This window comes from Mandrillus leucophaeus, unplaced genomic scaffold (genome assembly GCF_000951045.1).
Source record: "Mandrillus leucophaeus isolate KB7577 unplaced genomic scaffold, Mleu.le_1.0 Scaffold194, whole genome shotgun sequence".
In the NCBI taxonomy this organism is placed as follows: Eukaryota; Metazoa; Chordata; class Mammalia; order Primates; family Cercopithecidae; genus Mandrillus; species Mandrillus leucophaeus.
In genome coordinates, this window is record NW_012101965.1 from 17,034 (window position 1) to 39,506 (window position 22,473).

At 38.7% G+C, this 22,473-nt stretch overlaps 1 protein-coding gene across 1 annotated transcript in view; it reads left to right on the top strand.

The window, feature by feature from the left end:
* TXLNB (taxilin beta) overlaps nucleotides 1-22,473 on the top strand; it is a 50,235-nt gene that overhangs the window by 11,404 nt on the left and 16,358 nt on the right. The window contains exons 3-6 of the mRNA XM_011978443.1: nucleotides 2,916-3,007; nucleotides 10,188-10,358; nucleotides 18,010-18,204; nucleotides 20,325-20,444. Of these exons, the coding sequence (XP_011833833.1) occupies nucleotides 2,916-3,007; nucleotides 10,188-10,358; nucleotides 18,010-18,204; nucleotides 20,325-20,444 (578 nt within the window). The remainder of the gene's footprint in view (nucleotides 1-2,915; nucleotides 3,008-10,187; nucleotides 10,359-18,009; nucleotides 18,205-20,324; nucleotides 20,445-22,473) is intronic.

Consider the following 22,473-nt stretch of genomic DNA (forward strand, 5'->3'; position numbering starts at 1 on the left):
TTTTTTTTTTTTTTAATTTCCAGTTTTAATGCTTTTCCTGTGAGACTTACAAACAGAAATTCTGTTTCCTGGATTTTTTGTTGGCGGGAGGAATAATTTTTGAAGGCATATTGATGTACCTGGATGTTAACCTTCTAGCAAAAAGACTAGAGCAGAAAGAGACCTCAGTGAGTGTGTGAAGGTTAAAAAACAAAACAAACAAAACAAAAGAAACCTCTTCTCACAGTTACAGAAAATAAAACCAAAGGGGAGAAGATACTTAATGTGGGAAGAAAGCGAGAACCTTTGGACTCACTCATTTCTATCTCTCCCAAACAAGACATGTAATGGTTTTATATCTCAGTACACACACTGAGCCGTATCCCAGGAAACGTAAAACATCACAGGTGAGAGTAAGACCTGTTTTTCCTCTAGTTGGTCACAAAAAGTTGTTTTCATGACATTGTTTATTTGACTCCCATGATATGAGTTTGAGCTAGTTGGCTTTGTTTTTGTTTTGTTTCATTTGTTTGTTTGCAATGGAGTGCAGTGCAATCTCGGCTCACTGCAATTTCTGCTTCCTGGGTTCAAGTGATTCCCCTGCCTCAGCCTCCCTAGCAGCTGGGACTACAGGCGCACACCACCACTGGGCCTAGCTAATTTTTTGTATTTTAGTAGAGATGGGGTTTCACCATGTTGGCCAGGATGGTCTCGATCTCCTGACCTCATGATCTGCCCACGTCAGCCTCCCAAAGTGCTGGGATTACAGGCATGAGCCACCCCGCGCCTGGACAGCTTTGTTTTATTCTATTATTATCATCATTTACTGAGCACTTGCCATGGGCCAAATGCTACGTTGCATCCTGGGCCAAGAATGATCAAAGGTACAGTCTCTTGACTTTAATAGATGACACTCTAACTTGGGATTGTAGTCTTTATGTGGGCACCTTCCCTGGACTGAAGACAAGGGTGAAGGGATGGCCTGACCAATACAAATCCATCCCGGTCAGTAGAGGGATAACCAAAGCACATGCCTGGCAGGGGCGAGGCGGCAGTGATTATCAGCTGCAGATGCCACAGGCCATAATTGGAGAGCTGGGAGGGACCCTACTCACACCCACCTTCCCCTGTCTTAGGCTAATCTGAACTGACTCACTAGGCAAAGATAGGCCAAACTAACTGTTGGAAATGAGGTCATTTTTTCAAAAAAAAAAAAAAAAAGTTTCCTATTTCTCTAGGTTTCTCTAGCATCAGAATTCCACATGAGAGTGGAGTGACTTAGAACAAGGAGACAAGCCTTGGATTCAAGCCTTCGCTCTGCCAGCACTAATCATGTAACTTTGGACTTTTCTGGGCCTTAAATACTAAAATCCATGAAATTAACCCATTAGTCTGGATGCTCTTTGAAATTCCTTCTAGACATCAAATTCCTTGATTCCATGTAAGGTTGCCAGATTTAGCAAAGGAAAATACAGGATGTCCAGAAAAATTAGAATTTCAGGTAAACACCACTCATTTTTTAGTACAAGTGTGCCCCATGTCCTATATTTCATCTGGCAACGCTAATTTCATGACATACATGTCTCTCCAAGATGAAAGCAAGTACTCTAGCCAAGGGGAAATGTCTGTTCTTGGGAGAAAGGTCAAAGTTGTTAATTTTCTTTTCTTTTCTTTTCTTTTTTTTTTTTTGAGACGGAGTCTCACTCTGTCACCCAGGCTGGAGTGCAGTGGCATGATCTCAGCTCACTGCAACTTCCGCCTCCCTGGTTCAAATGATTCTCCTGTCTCAGCCTCCTGAGTAGCTGGGATTACAGGTGCGCGTCACCACGCCCGGCTAAGTTTTGTATTTTTAGTGGAGATGGGGTTTCATCATGTTGGTCAGGCTGATCTCGAACTCCTGACCTCGTGATGCGCCTGCCTCGGCCTCCCAAAGTGCTGGGATTACAGGTGTTAGCCACCTCGCCCAACCAAGTTGTTAATTTTCTTAAGCAGATTTATATCAGGAAGTGTGGGCTTTGTTGTGTGGCTTGACCACTCTACTCTGATTAAACAGTGGTTTTCATAGATAGGTAGGGATGGGAAAAATGCCCCACCTGTTCATTGTTATTTAACAGGGTTAATTTTTTTTAATATAGCATAAGCTCCAACTGGAAACAATATGAAACTGCCAACGGATATTAAGGCCTAGGTGAAGGAAAGGAAGGCCAGAGAAGGCTGCGTCCATTATCACAGAGACACAAAAAGGCTTGTGAAAAGGCCTTCCATGTCTTCACTTGGTTTTCCTTCTATAATGATTTTATTCTGTTTGGTAGGAAACAGGATCAGAGGTATTCCCACTCCAATCCCAAGGAATGGGTTTACGTACAAAAAAGAGAAACTTGGTTCCCTCTAAAAGAGGGAAAAGAGTTACCAAAAGAACGAAAAACACAGGGAAAAAATGGGCAGGCTACTTCATCAAGCTTCTCTGCTTTTGGCTGGAATCCTAGCAACTCCGTGTTGCTGTTTCATACTAGTCAGAAATTTTGATTGGCTGTTTTGCTTCCTTTTTGTTAATTCAAATGGGAAAATGGGTGATGTAGTCTTTCAGAAAGTCAGTATTTTTGATGCATAAAATCTTTTGATTCTGAAGAATACAGGGAGGAGTAATAAGAATGGATTCTTGTGATGAAAACTGGGGGATTCTGTTATAGCAAACATTTATTGAGACTCTGCCATGAACCTCACACTGTGCCACACACTCACAAACTTCCCAACTAACATTCACTCTGTAAGTAGGTGTCATCCTTTCTATAGGAAAGAAAATTACATCTGATAAGATGAATGGCTTGGCCAAAGTGGGGAATAATTAGCAAGTGGTCAATCTGAGACTCCAGCCCTTATCACCTGACTGTAAATTCAACACTTATTTTTTTCATGTCTTTTTTTTTTTTTTTAAGGCAAAGAAGCCAACCTGCTAATGCAAAATCTGAACAAATTGCCAACACCTGAAGAAAAGTTCGATTTTTTATTCAAGAAGTATGCTGAATTGGTAAGATCTTTGATTAGCTTCTTTTCTCAGAAAGATTCAGGCTCCAGTTAGAGCTGAGAAAAGGAGACTTAGTTTTCCAGGCACCTCATTAAATAAAGACCATGGCTGGTACCTTTGAACAAGCCTGAGCTAGAATTCATAAAAGAAGAATTTCTTAAGGAAAAAAAAAAGGAAAGAAAAGTTGAGAAATAACAGCAAGAGGAAGAAAGAGGCTAGAATTGGAGTGTCCACCACCACCTCCAATATGTGTGTAATTTTGGGGCTAGGAGACTGAAGTATATGTGATTGAAAATTGTAGATATTTTAAAGTTCTTTTTAGTTTTGTAATAAAATAGAAATATACTCAATATAAAGATAAACAGGCCAGGTGCAGTGGCTCACACCTGTAATCCAACACTTTGGGAGGCCAAGGTGGGAGGATTGCCCCAGGCCAGTAGTTCAAGACCAACCTTGATAACATAGTGAGCCCCCATCTCTACAGTTTTTTAAATTAGCTGGGCATGGTGATGAGCACCTGTAGTCCTAGCTTCTCAGGAGGCTGTGGCAGGAGGATTGCTTGAACTCAGGAGTTTGAGGTTGCAATGAGCTATGATTGTGCCACTGCACTCCAGCCTGGGTGACAGCAAGACCCTGTCTCTAAATATAAATACATACATAAATAAATACAGACAGATAGATAGATAACATATTTTCAAACTTTCACTCAGTTCTCCTACCTAGGATTTTTGAGAGCTACAAAGGGAAGACAGCAGGGGGTTGAGTCATGCCATCCTTCAGTTCATGGCACATTCTAGTCTGGTCCATTTCTGTATTTATTATCTTTGATCCTCATTCTTCTCCCTTTTGCCTACAATAGCAAAGCATTTCATGTGAATTGTTTTGTACCCTGTTCTAAGTGCTCCTAGGCAGCCACCTTCTCAATAAATTGGGGCCCCTAGGAGCAAAGGAAGCTACTCTCAACCATCAGAGAATCCTCAAAGTGGACTGTCTCCTCACTAGTAACTCTAAAATTGGCTGGTTGGAGAAAAGGGGAGGACTTAGTGAGCCCAGTGCCTCTAGTTTCAAGGAAAAACAAACACCTGCCAATCTGAGAATGAATTGTAAAGACCAACATCTGAGGTCTGTGTGCTAACCCTGCAGACTATGAGACCCACAGATCAGATGTGGCATCCTCTCTAATAAAGCTCGGCAGTAACCTTCTCCTTTATTTCTGCTTCTACAAAAATTCTTTTGAAGGAATTCCCATCAGAATCTCTATCTGTTCCATTTGGTTATCCAAATCAGGGAAGGAAAATAAACCATATCACCCAATCCCAGCGACATGGGTTCCTCTCCCTGAAATGCATTGCGACCAGAATCACTGGGCTGATTCTCACATGTTAGCACCTCACTAGCTCCTTTTGATTGTGTTGGTGTCACGTTGAGAAAAAGGTAAAATAAATCTTACTGTAGACTGAAAGCTCATACTAATAGTAGTGAAGTTAGATGGACCAAACAATTGAAGTTATTTTTATAGAACTTATTGAGAATAATCTTTCTTAAAATGTATATATATACACATTTTAGATATATTGACATAGTTTGGGGAACTTTTTAAAAGTTAGTCAGTTGCCTGAGTTTTTAATCTTGGACTTGGCATTTATATATTGCGCATCAACACTGTTGGATACCAGAACATTATAGGAGTGGAAGAGCTGTTCTAGCAACTTTCAACATGTACTATATGGGGCATATGTAAGTTATTTATACACAAAGAAGTCTATTTTGTGTCCTTGTTGTTTAGAAGAATTGCATGAAATCATGTAGTTGCAAATAAAAAGTAGTTTGGGGCAAAATACAAGTTCTTTCAGTTATTTCTTTTGAAGAAACAGTGACAGGAGAATGAAACTTAAGACTCCATATAGCAAAAAATTCCTCCAGACAGTAGGTTGAACTGCCCCCAACAGTAGATTTACCATTGCAGCTAAGGAAGCTTAAACCTCAGGACATCTCACTTACATGGACCCCTTTGAGGCCCGGGGCCTAATTCGCTTTAATTTTTTTTTTAAGAGGGCCTCCAAAACTGAATAAGCTTCAGGCCCACAAACTCTTCATCCCTGTAGATGGAGTACACTTCAGTGAGTGACTTGTTTTCTTTGTTTTTCACTCTGAATCTAGTCCTGTAATCTTTCTGTCCTTCTACCTGATGCATCCTGTTATGCTGAATTATTATGCAATAGATCCAGAAAAATTCTGAATCTCTAAGTGACTGGCTGATTACTTAACTCTGCCAACAATATTTTTAGATTATTTTTTAGACATACAAACTACATTATGATTATATATAGTGGTGAATACACAAAATAAAAATACCTCTAATCCCTCATGTAAAATACAAACTTTGTTTTATGCGTATTCTTTTCCTATTCTGCTGTATATGCAGAAATGCTTTTAATTATAATTACAGCCATAAGGTACATATAAGTTGATGTCTGGTTTTGTACATGACAGGCATTTTTCCATATAATATATAGTCTTCATAAATATTTTTTGTAAAGGTTGTATCATATTCCGTTAAGTGGCTGTATCTACTGATTCAATAATTTGAAGATATTTAAATTCCTCTCACTATTTTGCTTTATCAAATATTTCTGCAATGAACATCATCACGTATCAGCTTTGTTTTTTCTCCTTCTTTTTTATGATTTTAAGAAAAATTTCCAGAAATAGAATTACCAAATTAAACAAGATGAGTGCTTTCTGGTTTTTAAACTTTATGGCCATATTGCTTCCCAAAAGAGCAGTAGAAACTCACAAAGCAAGTATCAGTGTATCAATTTTCTTGCAACTTGTATTGCACTGGCTATTAAGAATTTCAATACCATAAGTTAGGTGTCAAAAATAATATTTTCTCTCCAAATCTGGCCCCCACTCTCACATTTCCATGCGATTCTCACCTATCCATCCTTGCTCTTTTTAGTATTTTCTGAGTCGTTTTTCCTTTGCCCCTTCAATTTACCAACACATACCAAGGCCATTCATGTTTCATTTCCAGCGCCATGTTCTATACTTGAGGGAACTGGGCAGCATTCTAGACTAATACAGGAAGTGATGTATGGTGCTGCAGTCCCACGGCAGTACATTGGGGAAGCATCACTTTTCCAGACTTACCGATATTTTCTCCATGAGCCAGTGTTGTTCATCCTGGTCTCAGGGAACTCCCTGTACCTACTCATCCTCCTAGCAAAGCAGTCACCCCCAACAAACAAGAGATTGTTTTTCGAGAGACCATATTCAATTCAAGCCTTACTTGCTATACTTTGGCATTTGTATCATCTCTTGTAATAAACTTTCAAACCCGAGAGGTCATTCTAGAAAAAATGAATAGGAGAAAATTGACCCAAAAAACCTATTACATTTCCTTTTCAGAAAAGAAAAATTATGAGGAATTTCAATTTTTTACGTGGAGACTAAAGCCTATTGCCTTGCTCACTGATTTGGATATTAATATAGAAAACGACTGAAATATAAGTGTTCACATGGAATAAATCATCAAATTCAAAGCTGTGAATCAAACTGCCACTCTAGCTCACTCATCCTTGCAGAGTCTAAATCCTGTAATATTACCTGACATTGTATTCATTAATAAATAAAGATAAGCTCATTAATAAGTAAGGACACTTCATGACTAAATTAGGAAATGGCCTGGGAGAAATATTTTTCGCATTTAATTTCCTCATTTCTTATGTAGTTAAAACAACATCAGTAATAGGATTTTAATTTAGTACTTAGCAATAATTTTGCTTTTTAACTTAGTAAAAAAGAGAAAGAAAACAAGAGAAATGACAGACAGACATTCTATATGCCTATTACAATTGTACAGAAGGACTATGCCTAAGTAAAATTGCAAAGCCTGCATTTGACTGAAGCTGTGCAGTAAGAACTCAGAGGGCAGGGAATGTGTATTTTCATTGTCTTCGATGCCAAGAATCACTTGAATATTGGCTGAATTACTTTGTTAATAATTTAAACTTTTTAAAATGTAAAGGAAAGTTCTGGTGTATTATCTTGATTAATATTAGAAACAAAATAGACTGAGCACAGTGGCCCGTGCCTGTAATCCCAGCACTTTGGGAGGCCAAGGCAGGCGGATTGCTTGAACTCGGGAGCTCAACACCAGCCTGGACAATATGGCGAGAACCCATCTCTACAAAAAGAATTAGCTGGGCATGGTGGCACGCATCTGTTGTCCCAGCTACTCAGGAGGCTGAGGCAGGAGGATGACTGAAGCCAGGTGTTTGAGGCTTCAGTGAACTATCAGTGATTGTGCCACTGTACTCCAGCCTGGGTGACTGAGCAAGACTCTGTCTCTAAAAAAATTAAAATTAAAAATAAAAATAAAACATTAAATGGATAATGAGCAAGCACAAATCATTTCTCTTTCAACTTAGGAAACACCTATAGGACGTCTTCCTCCTGACACTCAGATAAAGACACACAGTGCAGAGTTCCCTAAACAAGGACAGTTTTGTCCACCAGGCAACAATAGGCATGTCTGTTGGGAGATATTTTGGGGTGTTGCAATTGCGCAGTGCTACTGGCATATAGCAGGTAGGGGCCAGGGATGGTGTTGAACAACTTACAAGGCATAGGATAGCCCCAACAACAAAAAATTATCTGGCCCAATATGTTACTTGTGTTAGGGTTCAGAAACCCTGATATAGGTTTCATCTTCAGAAAGTAAAGTCTAAACCAGAATGGCAAGAATAATAACAATATATAAATTTCGTTTCTTTCTTTTTTTTTTTTTTTTGAGATGGAGTATTGCTCTTGTCACCCAGGCTGGAGTGCAGTGGCACGATCTCAACTCACTGCAACCTCTGCCTCCCAGGCTCAAGCGATTCTCCTGCCTCAGCCTCCCGAGTAGCTGGGATTACAGGCGCCCGCCCCTAGGCCCAGCTAATCTTTGTGTTTTTAGTAGAGACGAGGTTTAACCGTGTTGGCCAGGCTGGTTTCGACCTCCTGACTTCAGGTGATCCGCCCACCTCAGCCTCCCAAAGTGCTGGGATTACAGGCATGAGCCACCATGCCCGATCTACAATATATAAATTTCAAGAAAGGACAATAGTCATTTAAAATCAAAATATATGTGCAAGAAATTTCATGCCTATCTTATAACTATGGTGCAAAATGAAAGGATCACATCTATGAGCAAGCTTAGCATGAGAAATAACAGATTATTTATTTTCCAAGGAGCATATCTATTTCAATCAATATTTTTAGTAATATGGGTCTTGTTTTTACAATGCTAATTTCCACTAGTAGCTAGAAATTGCACGTAAGTTTGAAGATAGAATATCATATATACATAGCCTTAGTTTTATCTGGCAAGGGTTTAAAATGCTTATTTTAGGGTGGCAGGAGGGAGAGAGGAAAGAAATAAAATGTGAACTGAAGAAAGTGTGACAGGTGTTCATCTCACTCAGAAAGAATAACTGCTTTTTATTTGTTATTTATTATTATGATTTTTTGAGACGGAGTCTTGCTCTGTCACCCAGGCTGGAGTGCAGTGGCACAATCTCGACTTACTACAACCTCCATCTCCCTGGTTCAAGCAATTCTCCTGCCTCAGCCTCCCAAGTAGCTGGGATTACAGGTGTGCGCCGCCACACCCGGCTAATTTTTGTATTTTTAGTAGAGATGGGGTTTCACCATGTTGGCCAGGATGATCTTGATCTCCTGACCTCATGATCTGCCTGCCTTGCATCCCAAAGTGCTGGGATTACAGGCATGAGCCACCACGCCTGGCCCCAATGGCTTTTTTAAAATGGGGAAACTGAGGCACGTGTCAGAGCTCATGTGGCATCTGTATCCATTTGCATTAGGCTCTGTGAGGCACCAGAACACCTGAGGTCCAGAAGAACCAGGGCTTTTCCTTTCTGTTCATCAACAAAGTCGTTATTAGGACTAGTACTTACCTGACTTCATCACCATCTGGGCACTACAGGAACCAAGGCCAGTGGAGGAAATGGCTCAGGACAAACGGCTGCTGCTTGAATGTGGCCCCAGTGATGGTCAGTCTGAGATCGACACTCCTAGAGTCCACTGATCTCTCTCTGGAGGCTTCTGAGGTTTATCCCCATGCTCCCCACACCAGGTCTAGAACTCCATAATAATGTTGCCAGATGTAACAAATAAACATACATTACACTCAGTTAAGTTTACACTTCAGATAAACAACAAATAACTTTTTGGCAAAAATATGTCTCATGCAATATTTGGAATATATTAAAACCTATGCTAAAAATTATTTCTTGTGTATTTGAAATTTAAATTTAACGGGGTGTCCTGCATTTTACTGACAATCCTATCCTAGAACTTCAGCATCCAAGATGGAAAGTACAGTAGTAAGTTGATTTCATGTTCCAGGGCATTTGTGGCTGCTGGAGGAACACGAGAAGAGTTCACCTGGACTCAGCAGAAACCAGCAGAATGATCTATTTGTTATAAGCACAGGGCGGGTGTGGGTGGGGAGCAGCAAGGCATGTTACAGATATTTGCTATTCATGCTGTTGAATCATGCAGTAGCTATTTCTGATGGTTTGGTGAAAACCCGTCAATACTTAGGTAGTGGAAGGATACTTTCTCTTCTCCTTTCCCACACACAAACAATCCACACTCAGAGCCCAAAATTATAAAGAAGAGGACTTCATCTTCTGTTTACCAGAAGGCTGCATTTCTCTTTCCTATTTTTAAAAATAGTGCTAGAAGCTTTTTTCAAGGAAGAATTACGCGAACTAAATGCAACCCAGGCAGACAGACTGTTGATCACTGCCTCAGTGCAAGGCATCGTCATGAACTCTGGCAGTTTACAGATTCCAAGGCATGCCTTTCGATTTTGTCTGGCTATTCAATATTGGTTAGATAGACTCAGGAAAAATATTTCTAGACCATCCAAAAATAGATCAAAGTAAAAAGAGACTAGTAATAATGAAAAACCTATCAATGCTGTGCTCTGAAAACTATACCTTCAAGTACTACAAAGGTGACACTTATGAATTTCATTTACTTCCAGAGGAAGAGATAATAGCAAAGAATGTTTCCAAACAACCATAGAGTAATCTTTAGGTTTGCTTTTTTTCTATCGACTCCAAGGAGATCCCTGCCATTTTCTTTCATGTTTGTATCTCCATGTGTACAGCTGGATGAACATCGTACTGAGCAAAAGAAGTTAAAGCTCCTCCAAAAGAAACAGGTACAAATTCAAAAAGAAAAGGACCAGTTACAAGGTGAACACAGCAGAGCTATCCTCGCTCGAAGCAAATTGGAGAGTCTGTGCCGGGAGCTGCAGAGACACAACAAGACTCTCAAGGTATGTCCCAATGGCTCAGAATAACATACTTTCTTGAATGGGCACAGAGACAGGCCTCTGCTACTTGTGGAAAGAGTGTGAATTTTAGAATTAGAGAGGCTTGGGTTCAAATACTGCCTCTGCCCCTTGCTTGCTGGTATCCTTAAATAATTTTACCTCCTTGAGCTACTTTCTTCATCCATAAAATGGAGATTAGACCAGCTTCACTTTGTGACTCGGAAAAAATTAGATGAAGTTGAATATGTAAGGTACCCACATAGTACCTGACACGGTGCAGGCCCTTAATAAAATGCATACCATTCCCCTTACTTTTGTATTATGTTGAGTTTGTTTCTAAGGTAGGCCTTAGTTCTTTTTAAAAAATACATTTGTAAAGATTCAGCATTTTTGGTATTATAATGAATTCTGCATGACATGAGATAAATGGACACACACCGAACTGACACAATGAAAAGAGATTGAGAACCAAAATGTCAATAGTCATCTGAAAAAAAGGAAGCTATTGGAAAAAGCACTGAAGCTCTTCAGGCTTAATTATTCAATCTAAAAATAATAGACTGTTCACTTCATTGGGTCTGCACGGGTTTCATTAATTACAGCGTAAGCCCTAGCAGTGTGGTCAATTTGATTACACAGAGACACTAGCTCCATTCAATATAGCAAGATGCAGAGCTCTCCAAGATGACACTGTGTGCTTCCCCAATCCCCTTTCCAGCTGAAGATCCTAAAGCTTTTGACAAACAATAATTAATTAGACACCAAGGTTCCTGTGAGGTAGTTATTATTATAAGCATTTAAAAAGAGATACTTCAAGAAACAGAGTACATGAAAATCATTGCTGAATTTGTACAACTGAGTTAGGAAAAAAAATAGAAGATAATCATGGTTCCTCATTTTCCAAATTGCTTTTTGATATCTGGGAAATGGAGAACCAGCGTGATGAAGTCGAAGTCTCAAATTGCAAGTTTTAGGAGATGGGCTACTGGCGTCTTGTCAACAATGGTACTGAAGACAGACACCCAGGCTGAATGGGGGCCTGAGGATGGAAGCATTGTCCTCAACTCAAGATTTGGATTCAAAGGATGCATAAATCTCTTGTGTGTCTACGTAAATCCACTGTGTAATGTTACACAGTAAGGAGATAAAAATTAAATCAGATAGGGCGGGATCATTTATCAACAAAGAAATATAAAGAGTAGAATGATACAGCATGGTCTTCTTGGGTAGTAGTGAAAGACAGAATGATCAGCTGGTCACAGCGGGTCACATCCGTAATCCTAGCATTTTGGAAGGCCAAGGTGGGTGGATCACTTGAGCTTGGGAATTTGAGAGCAGCCTGGGCAACATTTATGATAGTGAGACATTGTCTCTACCAAAAATCAAGAAAATCAGCTGAATGTGGCACATTCCTGCAGTGCCAGCTACTTGGGAGGCTGAAGCAGAAGGATCATTTGAGCCCAGAAGTTAGAGCCTGCCGTATGCTATGATTGTGCCACTACACTACAACCTGCGTGACAGAGCGATGCCCCAGAAAAAAAAAAAAAAAGAGAGAGAGATCTTATTAATACCATCCAACTGGTTAGAGACCCTCCCCCACCAAAAAAAACAAAGACAGAATGATGGAAGTAGCAGGAGACCCTGTAAGTGTGCCCATATACCCTCAGTCATGGCTTCTCATTATGAACAACGACATTAAGTATCATTATTATGCCAGAAGTTATGCTAAGTGCTTTACATACATTATTTCATTTAATCTTCACGATAACCCAGTGAAGGTTAATATCTCCACTTTATTGAAGAAGAAACTGACACTCAGCAATCCCAATCAGTTGTCCAAGGTTAAGTATATTTTAAATGTCAAAATCAGAATTCAAATTCAAAATATTTTCAAATTTTCTAATTTTTTCTTTGACCCAGGGATTTTTTAGAAGTGTTATTTAATTTTTATAGCCTATCATACATGCTCTATCTTGATAGCATATGTACTTCGAAAGAATGTTTTTCAGATGGTGGGTGTAGTGTTCCATAAGTAACAATTAGCTTTAAATCATTTTTGTTTTTTTTTAATTTTTTAATCTAACAGTTGCTAAGAAATGAGAGTTAAAAATCTCATATAATTGTGGAATTGTCCGCTTATTTTAATTAGGCCAATTTCTGCTTTATGTACTTTGAAGCATTAATATTAGGTGTATATACATTTATGATTATTATGTCCTATTGGTGATTTTACCGTTATGAAATGTCCCTTACTAATTTTTTTTTTTTTTTTTTTTTTTTTTGGTGAGATGGAGTCTTGCTCTGTCGCCCAGGCTGGAATACAGTGGCGCAATCTCGGCTCACTGCAAGCTCCAACTCCCTGGTTCAAGCAATTCTCCGCATTAGCCTCTCAAGTAGCTGGAATTACAGGCACCTGCCACCATGCCCAGCTAATTTTTGTATTTTTAGTAGAGATGGGGTTTCACCATCTTGGCCAGGCTGGCCTTGAACTCCTGACCTCGTGATCCGCTGACCTCGGCCTCCCAAAGTGTTGGGATTACAGGTGTGAGCCACCACGCCAGGCCAGTAATAATCTTTGTCTTAGTGTCTACATTATCCGATATCAATTTAGCCACTCTAGTTTTCTTACTCTTATTGTTTGCTGGTGTATCTCTTTTCATCCATTCACTTTCAGCCTGGGTCTTTATATTTAAAGTGCATCCTTTCAAGATAACATATAGCTGGATCTTACTTCTTTTCATTCCTACAGTATCTGCCTTTTAATTGCAGCACTAGTCCATTAACATATAATGTATGTATTGATGTGGTTTGATATATGTCTACCATTTTATTATTTGTTTATTATTTGTCACCTCTACTTTGTTTCTCTTGTTCTTTTCCTGCCTGCCTTTGGATTATTTGAATATTTTAAAATTACATTTTAATTTATCTCTTGTATTTTAAAATTATAACACTATGCATTATCTTTAGTAGTTACTCTGTGATTACAATATACATTCTTAATTTTTCATAGTCTTCCTGGCGTTAATGTTGTATTACTTCACATAACACATAGAAACACTGCAACTAAATAGATTAATTTACTCCCTCAGCCTTTAAGCTATCATCATTATATGTATTATATTTACATACTTTTGTAAAGCCGAGGAGACATTGTTATAATTTTTACTTTAAATGATAATATGTATTTCTTCTTAAAGACAAAACTATCCCTTTTATCTACCCAGATGCTTATCATTCCTGATACTTTTTATTCATTCTGTAGCTTCACATTTCTGTCTGATGTCATGTCCCTCAGCCTGAAGTACTTCTTTTAGTATTTCTTACAGTACAAATCTGGTAATCAATTCTCTTAGTTGTCTTTTATCTTTAAAACATCTTTATTTTTTTTAATTGAAGGCTAAATTCATTGGATATAGAATTCTGCATTGAGAGAACCTATTCGTGGGGTTTTTTTCCTTTTAGCCTTATATAAATGTTCCACTATACTGGCTTTTGAAATTTTTCATGAAAATCAACAATCATTTAAATTATTGTTCCTCCACATGTGTTATGTCCTTTTTCTCTGCCCTTTTGAAGGCCTTTGTATTGATCTTTCACTTTCAGAACTTTTACTGCTTTATGGCCAGGAGTGGTTTTTTTCGTATGTATCCCTACTTGGTATTTGCTAAGCTTTTTTGTATCTGTAATTACATGTCTTTTACCAAATTTTAATTTTTTTCAGCCATTATTTCTTCAAATAGTTTTTCTGCTCCATTTTCTCTCCATCTTCTTTCCTTCTAAGATTCTAACTCTATGTGTATTAGATCTTTTGATATTGTCCTACAGGCCTTCGAGTCAATCTTCACATTCTTCACCAATACTTTTTCTCTTTTATTTTTAGATTACCTTATTTTGATTGGTCTATCTTCATATTCAGTGATTCTTTTCTTTCTTATTTTTGTTCTGCTCTAAATCCATCCAGTGATGTTTACATTTCAGATTTTGCAATTTTTAATTTCAGAATTTCCATTTGGTTCTTTTTTTATACATAATCTCTCACCTGAGATTTTCTACCTTTTCATTCATTGAGATAATATTTTCCTTTACATCACTGACCATAGTTATAATACCTGTTTTTAAATACTTGTCTGCTAATTCCACATTTGCAGCATTGTAGAACAGGCCTCCTCTACTTGTCTTTTCTTTTGAGAATAGATCACATTTTCTTGATTCTTCATATGTCAAGCCATTGTCTATTGGATCCTGGATGTTGTGACTATTATGTTGTGGAGAATCTGGATTCTACTATATGCTGAATACTTTTTATTTTTTTAAGCAGACAATTAATTTGGTTAGATTCAAACCATAAACTTTGTCTCTTGAGCAGCAGCTGAAATCTCAGTTCAGTTCTTTTTTACTTAGCTAGATGGCTTTGTACACATGTGGCTCAAGGCCAATCAGATTTGTGTAAAGTTTATTCACAGGATCTGGGCTCTATTTCTCTGACTCTCTCTTTTTTGGGGTGATCTCCCCCTCACTGTTGAGGGACTCTAGTTGTCCAGAACTCTGTATTCTTATTCTTCCAATATGGAAGATGGTATGTTTTATATGAGAATTTTGCCCATCTCATACTCCTGCCAACTGCAGATTTCTCTCAAGCTAAAAGCTGTAAAAAAATAGGAAACTCATGTACAAGTGCCAACTTCCCTCCAGAGTCTGTCTGATTTTGTTTACTCTCTGGTGTCATCATTGTTTCTTGCATTTCATCCAGAGTTTATAGTTGTTATTTGCAGAAGGGTCAACTTGATATGAGCTTCCTTGGTCATACTAGTGAAACAGCTTAAGTATACCTAAATCTAAAATCCATGTGCTGGGAGCTTGGGAAGATATAGAAAGACAACGTATAACTAGGTATTTCTACCATCACAAATTTTAGCTTTTACTTTTCATTATTAAAACCGCTCCTTCAATGAGTCAAACACACACACACGTAGAACCTCACAATTTAGGATAACTTAAGAAAGGATTGATGAAAGTCTGAGACATGGGTTTGTTTCAACAAAATGATACATATATTTGAAGTGATAAATCTGAGCCTCAAACTATACTGAAAAAGAACTGCCTAGTAAGAGAGGGGTGAGTGTCTCAGGGAGCATAATTTTCCTAAAGAAATGAGAAGCATTTGTTATCAGAATATCACAGAATTTTAATGTGGATAGGACTGTAGAAATGATCTAGTCCAAGCTACTCATATGTCTGTACATAAATTAATAATTCATTGATTCATTAAATAAACATTTACTGAATACCTATGGATTATGTGCCAGGCACAGCACCAGTTGTAAAATGCACAATGATGCTTGCGAGGTTTTTTCCTTTGTTATCTCAGACTTCATCCCTCAATTTTACTGACATTATTTTGACTTTGAATAATGTATTTGATAAAGAAAAGATAATTTTATCTCAGATGCTGTCCAAATGATTGAAAATCCTTTAACAATGGACTCAAATGTTTTAAGATATTGCTAGATTTCTTTTTGTCTCATTGAAAAACAACATAGGTCGGGTGCAGTGGCTCAATGCCCATAATCCCAGCACTTTGGGAAGCCAAGGTGGGCAGATCATCTGAGGTCAGGAGTTTGAGACCAGCCTGACCAACATGGTGAAACCCCATCTCTATTAAAAATAAAAAAATTAGCTGGGCTTGGTGATGCATACCTGTAATCCCAGCTACTCAGGAGACTGAGGCAGGAGAATCACTTGAACTCGGGTGGTGGAGGTTGCAGTGAGCCAAGATCGTGCCACCGTACTCCAGCCTGGGTGACAGAGTGAGACTTCATCTCAAAAAAAAAAAAAAAAAAGAAAAATACACACACACACACACACACACACACACACATATATATATGCAAGATGACATCTTTTGGGCCAGGATTGGGGGTTCTGATTCTTTGTTTGACATTTATTTAGTGCCATCCTAACATCTGTACCTTCTTTCTATAACCAGTTCCTAATAAAAAAACAAAACAAAACAAAAAAAAAAACTTCAGACTTGCATGGGGTGGTTCATTTATTCATTCATGGAATATTTATAAATACAAATGGCATTCAAATCATGGTGTGTAGTTCTGATTCCAAACTTGCTGACTTTTAAGCTAATCAGGACCAATGTGGAAACAATCACAATCATACATATATTTAATTGCTGTTAACTGGTAGCCATAATTATTTTTAGCGAAACACATATAGTAAGTGTTAGTATACAAAGTTTAGGGAAATAATATCTCAGATAGTTTATTTCTTCAGTTTAGGAAGTACAGATATCTTCAATACCCCTGAGAAGTTGTTGCTTAATAAAGGTTTATAACATGAATAAATTATGATTTTGATATCAGGAGTCACATTAGAGTTAGGAATTGTGCTATTGTAGAGGAAAGAAGAGACCTAATGATAAAATATTTTCAGAGCATATATTTTCAGCATCAGTTTTTATTTTGATCACATTATTTTGTTATGATAAAGATCTGTACAATTACTTCTGTTAAAAATTATTATTTCTTTTAAAAAATCCTGTTACATAATTTGAACTTGGTAGGCAATCAAATGCAGTATAATTTTACTTGCCAACAACGAAGCAAGCTTTCATATTAACAATCAGAACTGAAAAGAATCCTAAAATGTCTGTATCATTTGTCAGCCACGTAAATGTCTCTATCTTTGGTAGGATGTAGCAAGATTAAACCCTTTTATTCGAAAAGAATAACAATCACAAAGCACTTCTCAATATAGATATGGAGGAAATTGGAGCTCATTGTCAGTGGCTAGCAATGAATGGAGAGTTTTGATTTAGGAGAAAAGAGAACAGAAATGATATAAAAGTTAATTTGCAATTCTTCAATGTTAACAAAGCGGAAGAAGGAAAATTAGATGTTTCACTTTAGAGTTAAAGAAGATTTGAAACTTAATATTGCTTTCAGATTCAAAATTTACATTGAACATTTTAATTACCCTATGTGACACATTTAATGATTGTTCTTTCAAAAACAAAATAATATCCAGCATATTTGGAAAGATTCCCTTTTATATTCTTGAATGGCTGTAATTGAGCTATGCTATCTTAGTTTCCTTTTTTAAAGCTCTTTGATGAAAGTTTTTTCTCACAAAGAGAAAATTTTTATTGTGATCACTTATATTTACAAAACTTGGTAATACAATTATGTGGTTAATATGCCATGGTTTTTATAGGGAAATATAAGATCTATTGTTCTCCCTTTACCAAACCAGAGAAACACATGATCTGTCTCATCAATCAGTAAACTCAAGGGGTCTTTTTTTCAGGCCACAGCCAAGAGATCAAAATTGTGTGACTGTGTGTTTGTTAGAAATCGCTGCAGTTCATTCACTCAGCAAGAGACCCGTCATCTTTAAAACAAGTCTATTCATCACTGACTACAAATTCAAGGCCTTCACAGCACCTGTTCTGAGTAACTATGTACTCACAGCTGAAACCTTTACTCATACATTTATTTTGGGGCTGAGCAGCTTTAGCTCTAGGGAACTGAAAAAAAAACATCCCACCTACTCTGCACACTCATCTCCTCTGGGTGACCTAATCCTGAGTTCTATAAACCCGGGGTGCATTTAAACAAAATGTTTTGCTTTTTATTCGCAGGAAGAGGCGCTTCAGCGGGCACGTGAGGAAGAAGAGAAAAGGAAGGAAATCACAAGCCATTTCCAGAGTACCCTCACGGACATCCAGGGCCAGATTGAGCAGCAGAGCGAGCGAAATATGAAGCTCTGTCAGGAGAACACAGAGCTTGCAGAAAAGCTGAAAAGCATCATTGATCAGTATGAGCTCAGAGAGGAGGTGAGAACCACATCAAACAACTTAGAACAGGACATAGATCCGGATCTGGGTGGTCAAGGTGGGAACTTGGTTAATAAGACAGTTACAGCCAGCCCTCTCAACAGATTCATATTTAGGATTGGATTTCCTTGACTAGCCAAAATGAAGACAGATGGTCTTACAAAATACCTGACTGAAAGTCATATGGGATTTCTTCAAAACTGGCATCATTGCAAAGTAAAGGCAATAAATAGAAAGTGATAGGCTGTGGGCACAGTTTTCCTTGAAAATAATATTTCTCAGCCTTTTAAAAATCCTCTCTGTATAGCCAGAAATAACTCACGCACTCCTTAAGAATTGCCATGTCATCTAAATTAAGAGTCTGTATTCTGGCCGGGCGTGGTGGCTCATGCCTAGTAATCCCAACACTTTGGGAGGCCGAGGCAGGCGGATCAAGAGGTCGGGAGTTGACCAGTCTGGCCAACATAGTGAAACCCTGTGTCTACTGAAAATACAAAAAAATTAGCTGGGCATGGTGGTGGGTGCCTGTAATCCCAGCTACTCAAGAGGCTGAGGCAGGAGAATCGCTTGAACCTGGGAGGCGGAGGTTGCAGTGAGCTGAGATCACGCCACTGCACTTCAGCCCAGGAGACAGTGTGAGATTCCATCTCAAAAAAAAAAAAAAAAAAAAAAGGAGTCTGTACCCTACTAGGCCAATAATAGTATTAATAATGTAATCATTGTGATAATAATGATGTCATTTATTCAGTGCTTAGTTTGTATCAGGCAATGTGCTAAGTGCTGAACTTTACATACCATATGGCATTTAATTGTCTCAACAATCTTATGCACTAGTTAATAATATATTATAGATGGGAAGCAGAAGCTAAGAGATTAAACCACTTACCCACAGTCACAAGAGCCAAAAGCCTTTTACTTTGAATAGGTTATATTAGGGGGATGATCAACGTCTTTTGTTATCACCAAATTATATTTTAATATTTAATATGTTTTTAAGATTCCAGATACCCTCTCAGGATTTTGATACATCATATTCCTTTCCCTATCCCACCCAAATTTTAAATCTCTGCTTTAAAATGTAACATAACATAGTCAAAGCGGCTCCGTTGGCAACATGCTAAGATTTTATCAAGCACAAAACTGAGCCAACAGCATATGGTCGCAGTGGTTAGGTAAATCAAGAAACTCCTCACAGTAAGCCAAAATGCCATGCTACCATTTTATCTTGTCACGAGGATCAATCCTGCTCCAGAGTGGAGGTTCAGACTAAAGAAGAAAGGAAGGAGTGAAAGCAAAATATCCATACTCTTCAGAGAGATCTCAGATGGGAATGGGCTGCTACACTAGTTGTACATTCCTGGGACTGGTTGTAAGTAAAGCCCAAGGGTAGAATTCCATGTCCTGTTTCTGATGGGACCTCCTAGTGATCAGGAAGTTATCCATACTGAGGTAGAGTTGTAAGTTTCTCTTCACCAAACTAGTCCAGAGGTCAAAAGGTGTGGTGAGCTCTGCATATTTGCAAATCAATTTCTCTATGACCCTTGGCCTTGTCATCCCCACCAGAGCAACAGAGTAGAATTCAGGGGGGCTCAGGCCTCACTCCCAGACCTCAGACCACATGCTGGCACCCCAAGACTTTCTCACAACGCCAGAGGCAAGAATGCAGAGAATTCATCATGATAAATTGCACTAATGTTGTGATTAAAAGTGGTTTTATAGCCACAGAAAGAGCCAAAATACCAAATAATACAACTGCAGCCCCTGTATATTGTATACTGATAGATGATTGTCTGCGCTGTCTAACATAATAAATAGCATCATATCTAATAGTTACCAAATGTAGAAAAATATTGTATGGATCTTTTGGTGTTGACACTGCTGAACTCTGGTGCCTCTACCTTTTGTAGCTACCTTTGTGTGTGTGGTGCAAAGTTGGGGGTGGGCATGGTTCACCAATTTACAGTTTTAGTATAAAGCTGTAAGTGATGCCAATGCATTTATCCCTCTCTTCTTTTACATCTTAAAACCTGGAGAATGTATATTAATGTGAATTATTTTATTTTGCATTTTTAAGCACCAATAATAAACCAAACTTTCTATGTATACTTTATTTTTCTTAGCATCTGGACAAAATATTTAAACACAGAGAACTGCAGCAGAAGCTGGTGGATGCAAAGCTTGAGCAGGCCCAAGAAATGATGAAGGAAGCAGAGGAGCGACACAAACGAGAAAAGGAATATGTACTTATCATTTTAGTCATTCTGCATATCTGCTCCAACTCAGTGTCAGAGACACTCTGAGCAAGTTGTTTTGTATTTATTTATTTATTTGAGACAGAGTCTCTGTCGTTCAGGCTAGAATGCAGTGGTGCGATCTCGGCCCACTGCAACCTCTGCCTCCCAGGTTCCGGCGATTCTCCTGCCTCAGCCTCCCAAGTAGCTGGGATTACAGGCGCCCACTACCATGCCCGGCTACTTTTTCTGTATTTTTAGTAGAGACATGGTTTCACCCTGTTGGCCAGGCTGGTCTCGAACTCCTGACCTCAGGTGATCCACCCCCATCGGCCTCCCAAAGTGCTGGGATTACAGGCGTGAGCCACCGCGCCTGGCTGCGAGTTGTTTTTATAATGGTCAAAGAGCACTAGACTGATGGAGAAAGAGCCCCAACTTCTATGGAGCACTAAATTAGCCAGCCCAGTCTGAGGCACTGTATCTACACTACTTTCTACATAAAATCGTCATTCATCCATTTCACACATATTTTTCAAGTGCCTGTTATCTGCTAAGCACTGTGTTAGGTGCTGGGACATAGCCGTGAACAAGACAGAGAAGGGCCATCTCCCACTATGGAGATCAGAGTCTAACTGGAAAAAGACAGGCAATAGACGAGCAAACAAGGAAGGGTCATTACAGACAATAATCACTGCTACTAAGGAAATAAAGAGAAACTGAGAAGGGGCCAAAGAAGGGGACGTACTTTAGATTGAGTGACCAGGAAGGCCTCCTGGAGGGAAGAATGCTTGATTGAGCTAAGCCCTGCCCGATGAGGAGCTGCCACTTGGAGCATCGTCTCCAGCATCTGCAGCAGCAACAAACGCCCTAATGCTGGAGCCAGTTTGGTGTGCTCCAGAAACAGGAAAAGGTCAGGGAAGCAAGAGCATGGGGTAAAAGTTCAAAATGAAGCTGGAGAGGTAAGCAGGGGCCAAATTGGGTAGCTTTGTAGGGCTTAAAAAGTCATTTGGATTTCATTCTAAATACAATGGGAAAGTACTGGGTACTTCTGCAAAGGAAGTGATGGCATGATCTACTCTGCATCTGCTAAGATTAATTTGGCTCCTGGATGGAAAATAGACTGCAGAGGGACAAAAGAGCAAGAAGACAATTAGGGGACTACTATAGCAATCAGATGAAATGTGACAATGACCTGGTTTAGGGATATGGCAGCAGAGAAGAGGGTTGGAGATGGATGAAAGTTGTTTTCAATGTGAAATCAACAGGCAGTGCTGCAGACCTGAAGCTGGTGACAAAGAGAAAAGGAGAGAGTCAAGGATGACTCCTAAGTTTTGGCCTGAGGAAACTGAGTGGCAGTGTTTATTGATATCTCATTAACTCCAAGCACCCCCTAAAAAGCTGTAAGGCCATTCTACGGATGAGAGAATTGAGGCTCCAAGAAGATATGCAACTTGTAAAGGTCACACGCTGCTGACTGAGCAAGATGTGTTTTGATCTTCTGTGCGTCTGTTCCCAAAGCCCACACTCTCTGTGACAATGCATCACGCTCAGATGTGTGTTTCAGAGGTATGAGTTGAGGCATGTATCTGTTGCTGGGGTGAGAGAGAGGTAAAACATAGTCCATGGACCAATTATTCAAATTTGGCCATTTCACATTTTGATCTTGAGCTTTTCATTTAGCCAAAATCAGACCAGAATCAATTCAATTGGTTAGAATAGTAATTTTAAAATAACTTTTCAAACATGGCAACAAAAAGACAAATTTTGGGCAATATAATCTGGTGGACATTGGATAATTTCAAATCAGAAGTCCATGTTCTCTTAAGAAAAAGATTAATTTATGAAATCCATCTACAACCTAGCTCTGAAAGCAAGAAATAAAACATTCAATTATTATTCACAATCCAAGAGAATAGAAATTCCACCATTGGTGTAATTACCCTCTTGGGTAAAATATGCTTCCCACAGGATATCAGTACTTTGTTATATAACACATGAGACACGACCGAGAAAGAACTAGACAAAGATGCACATGGGA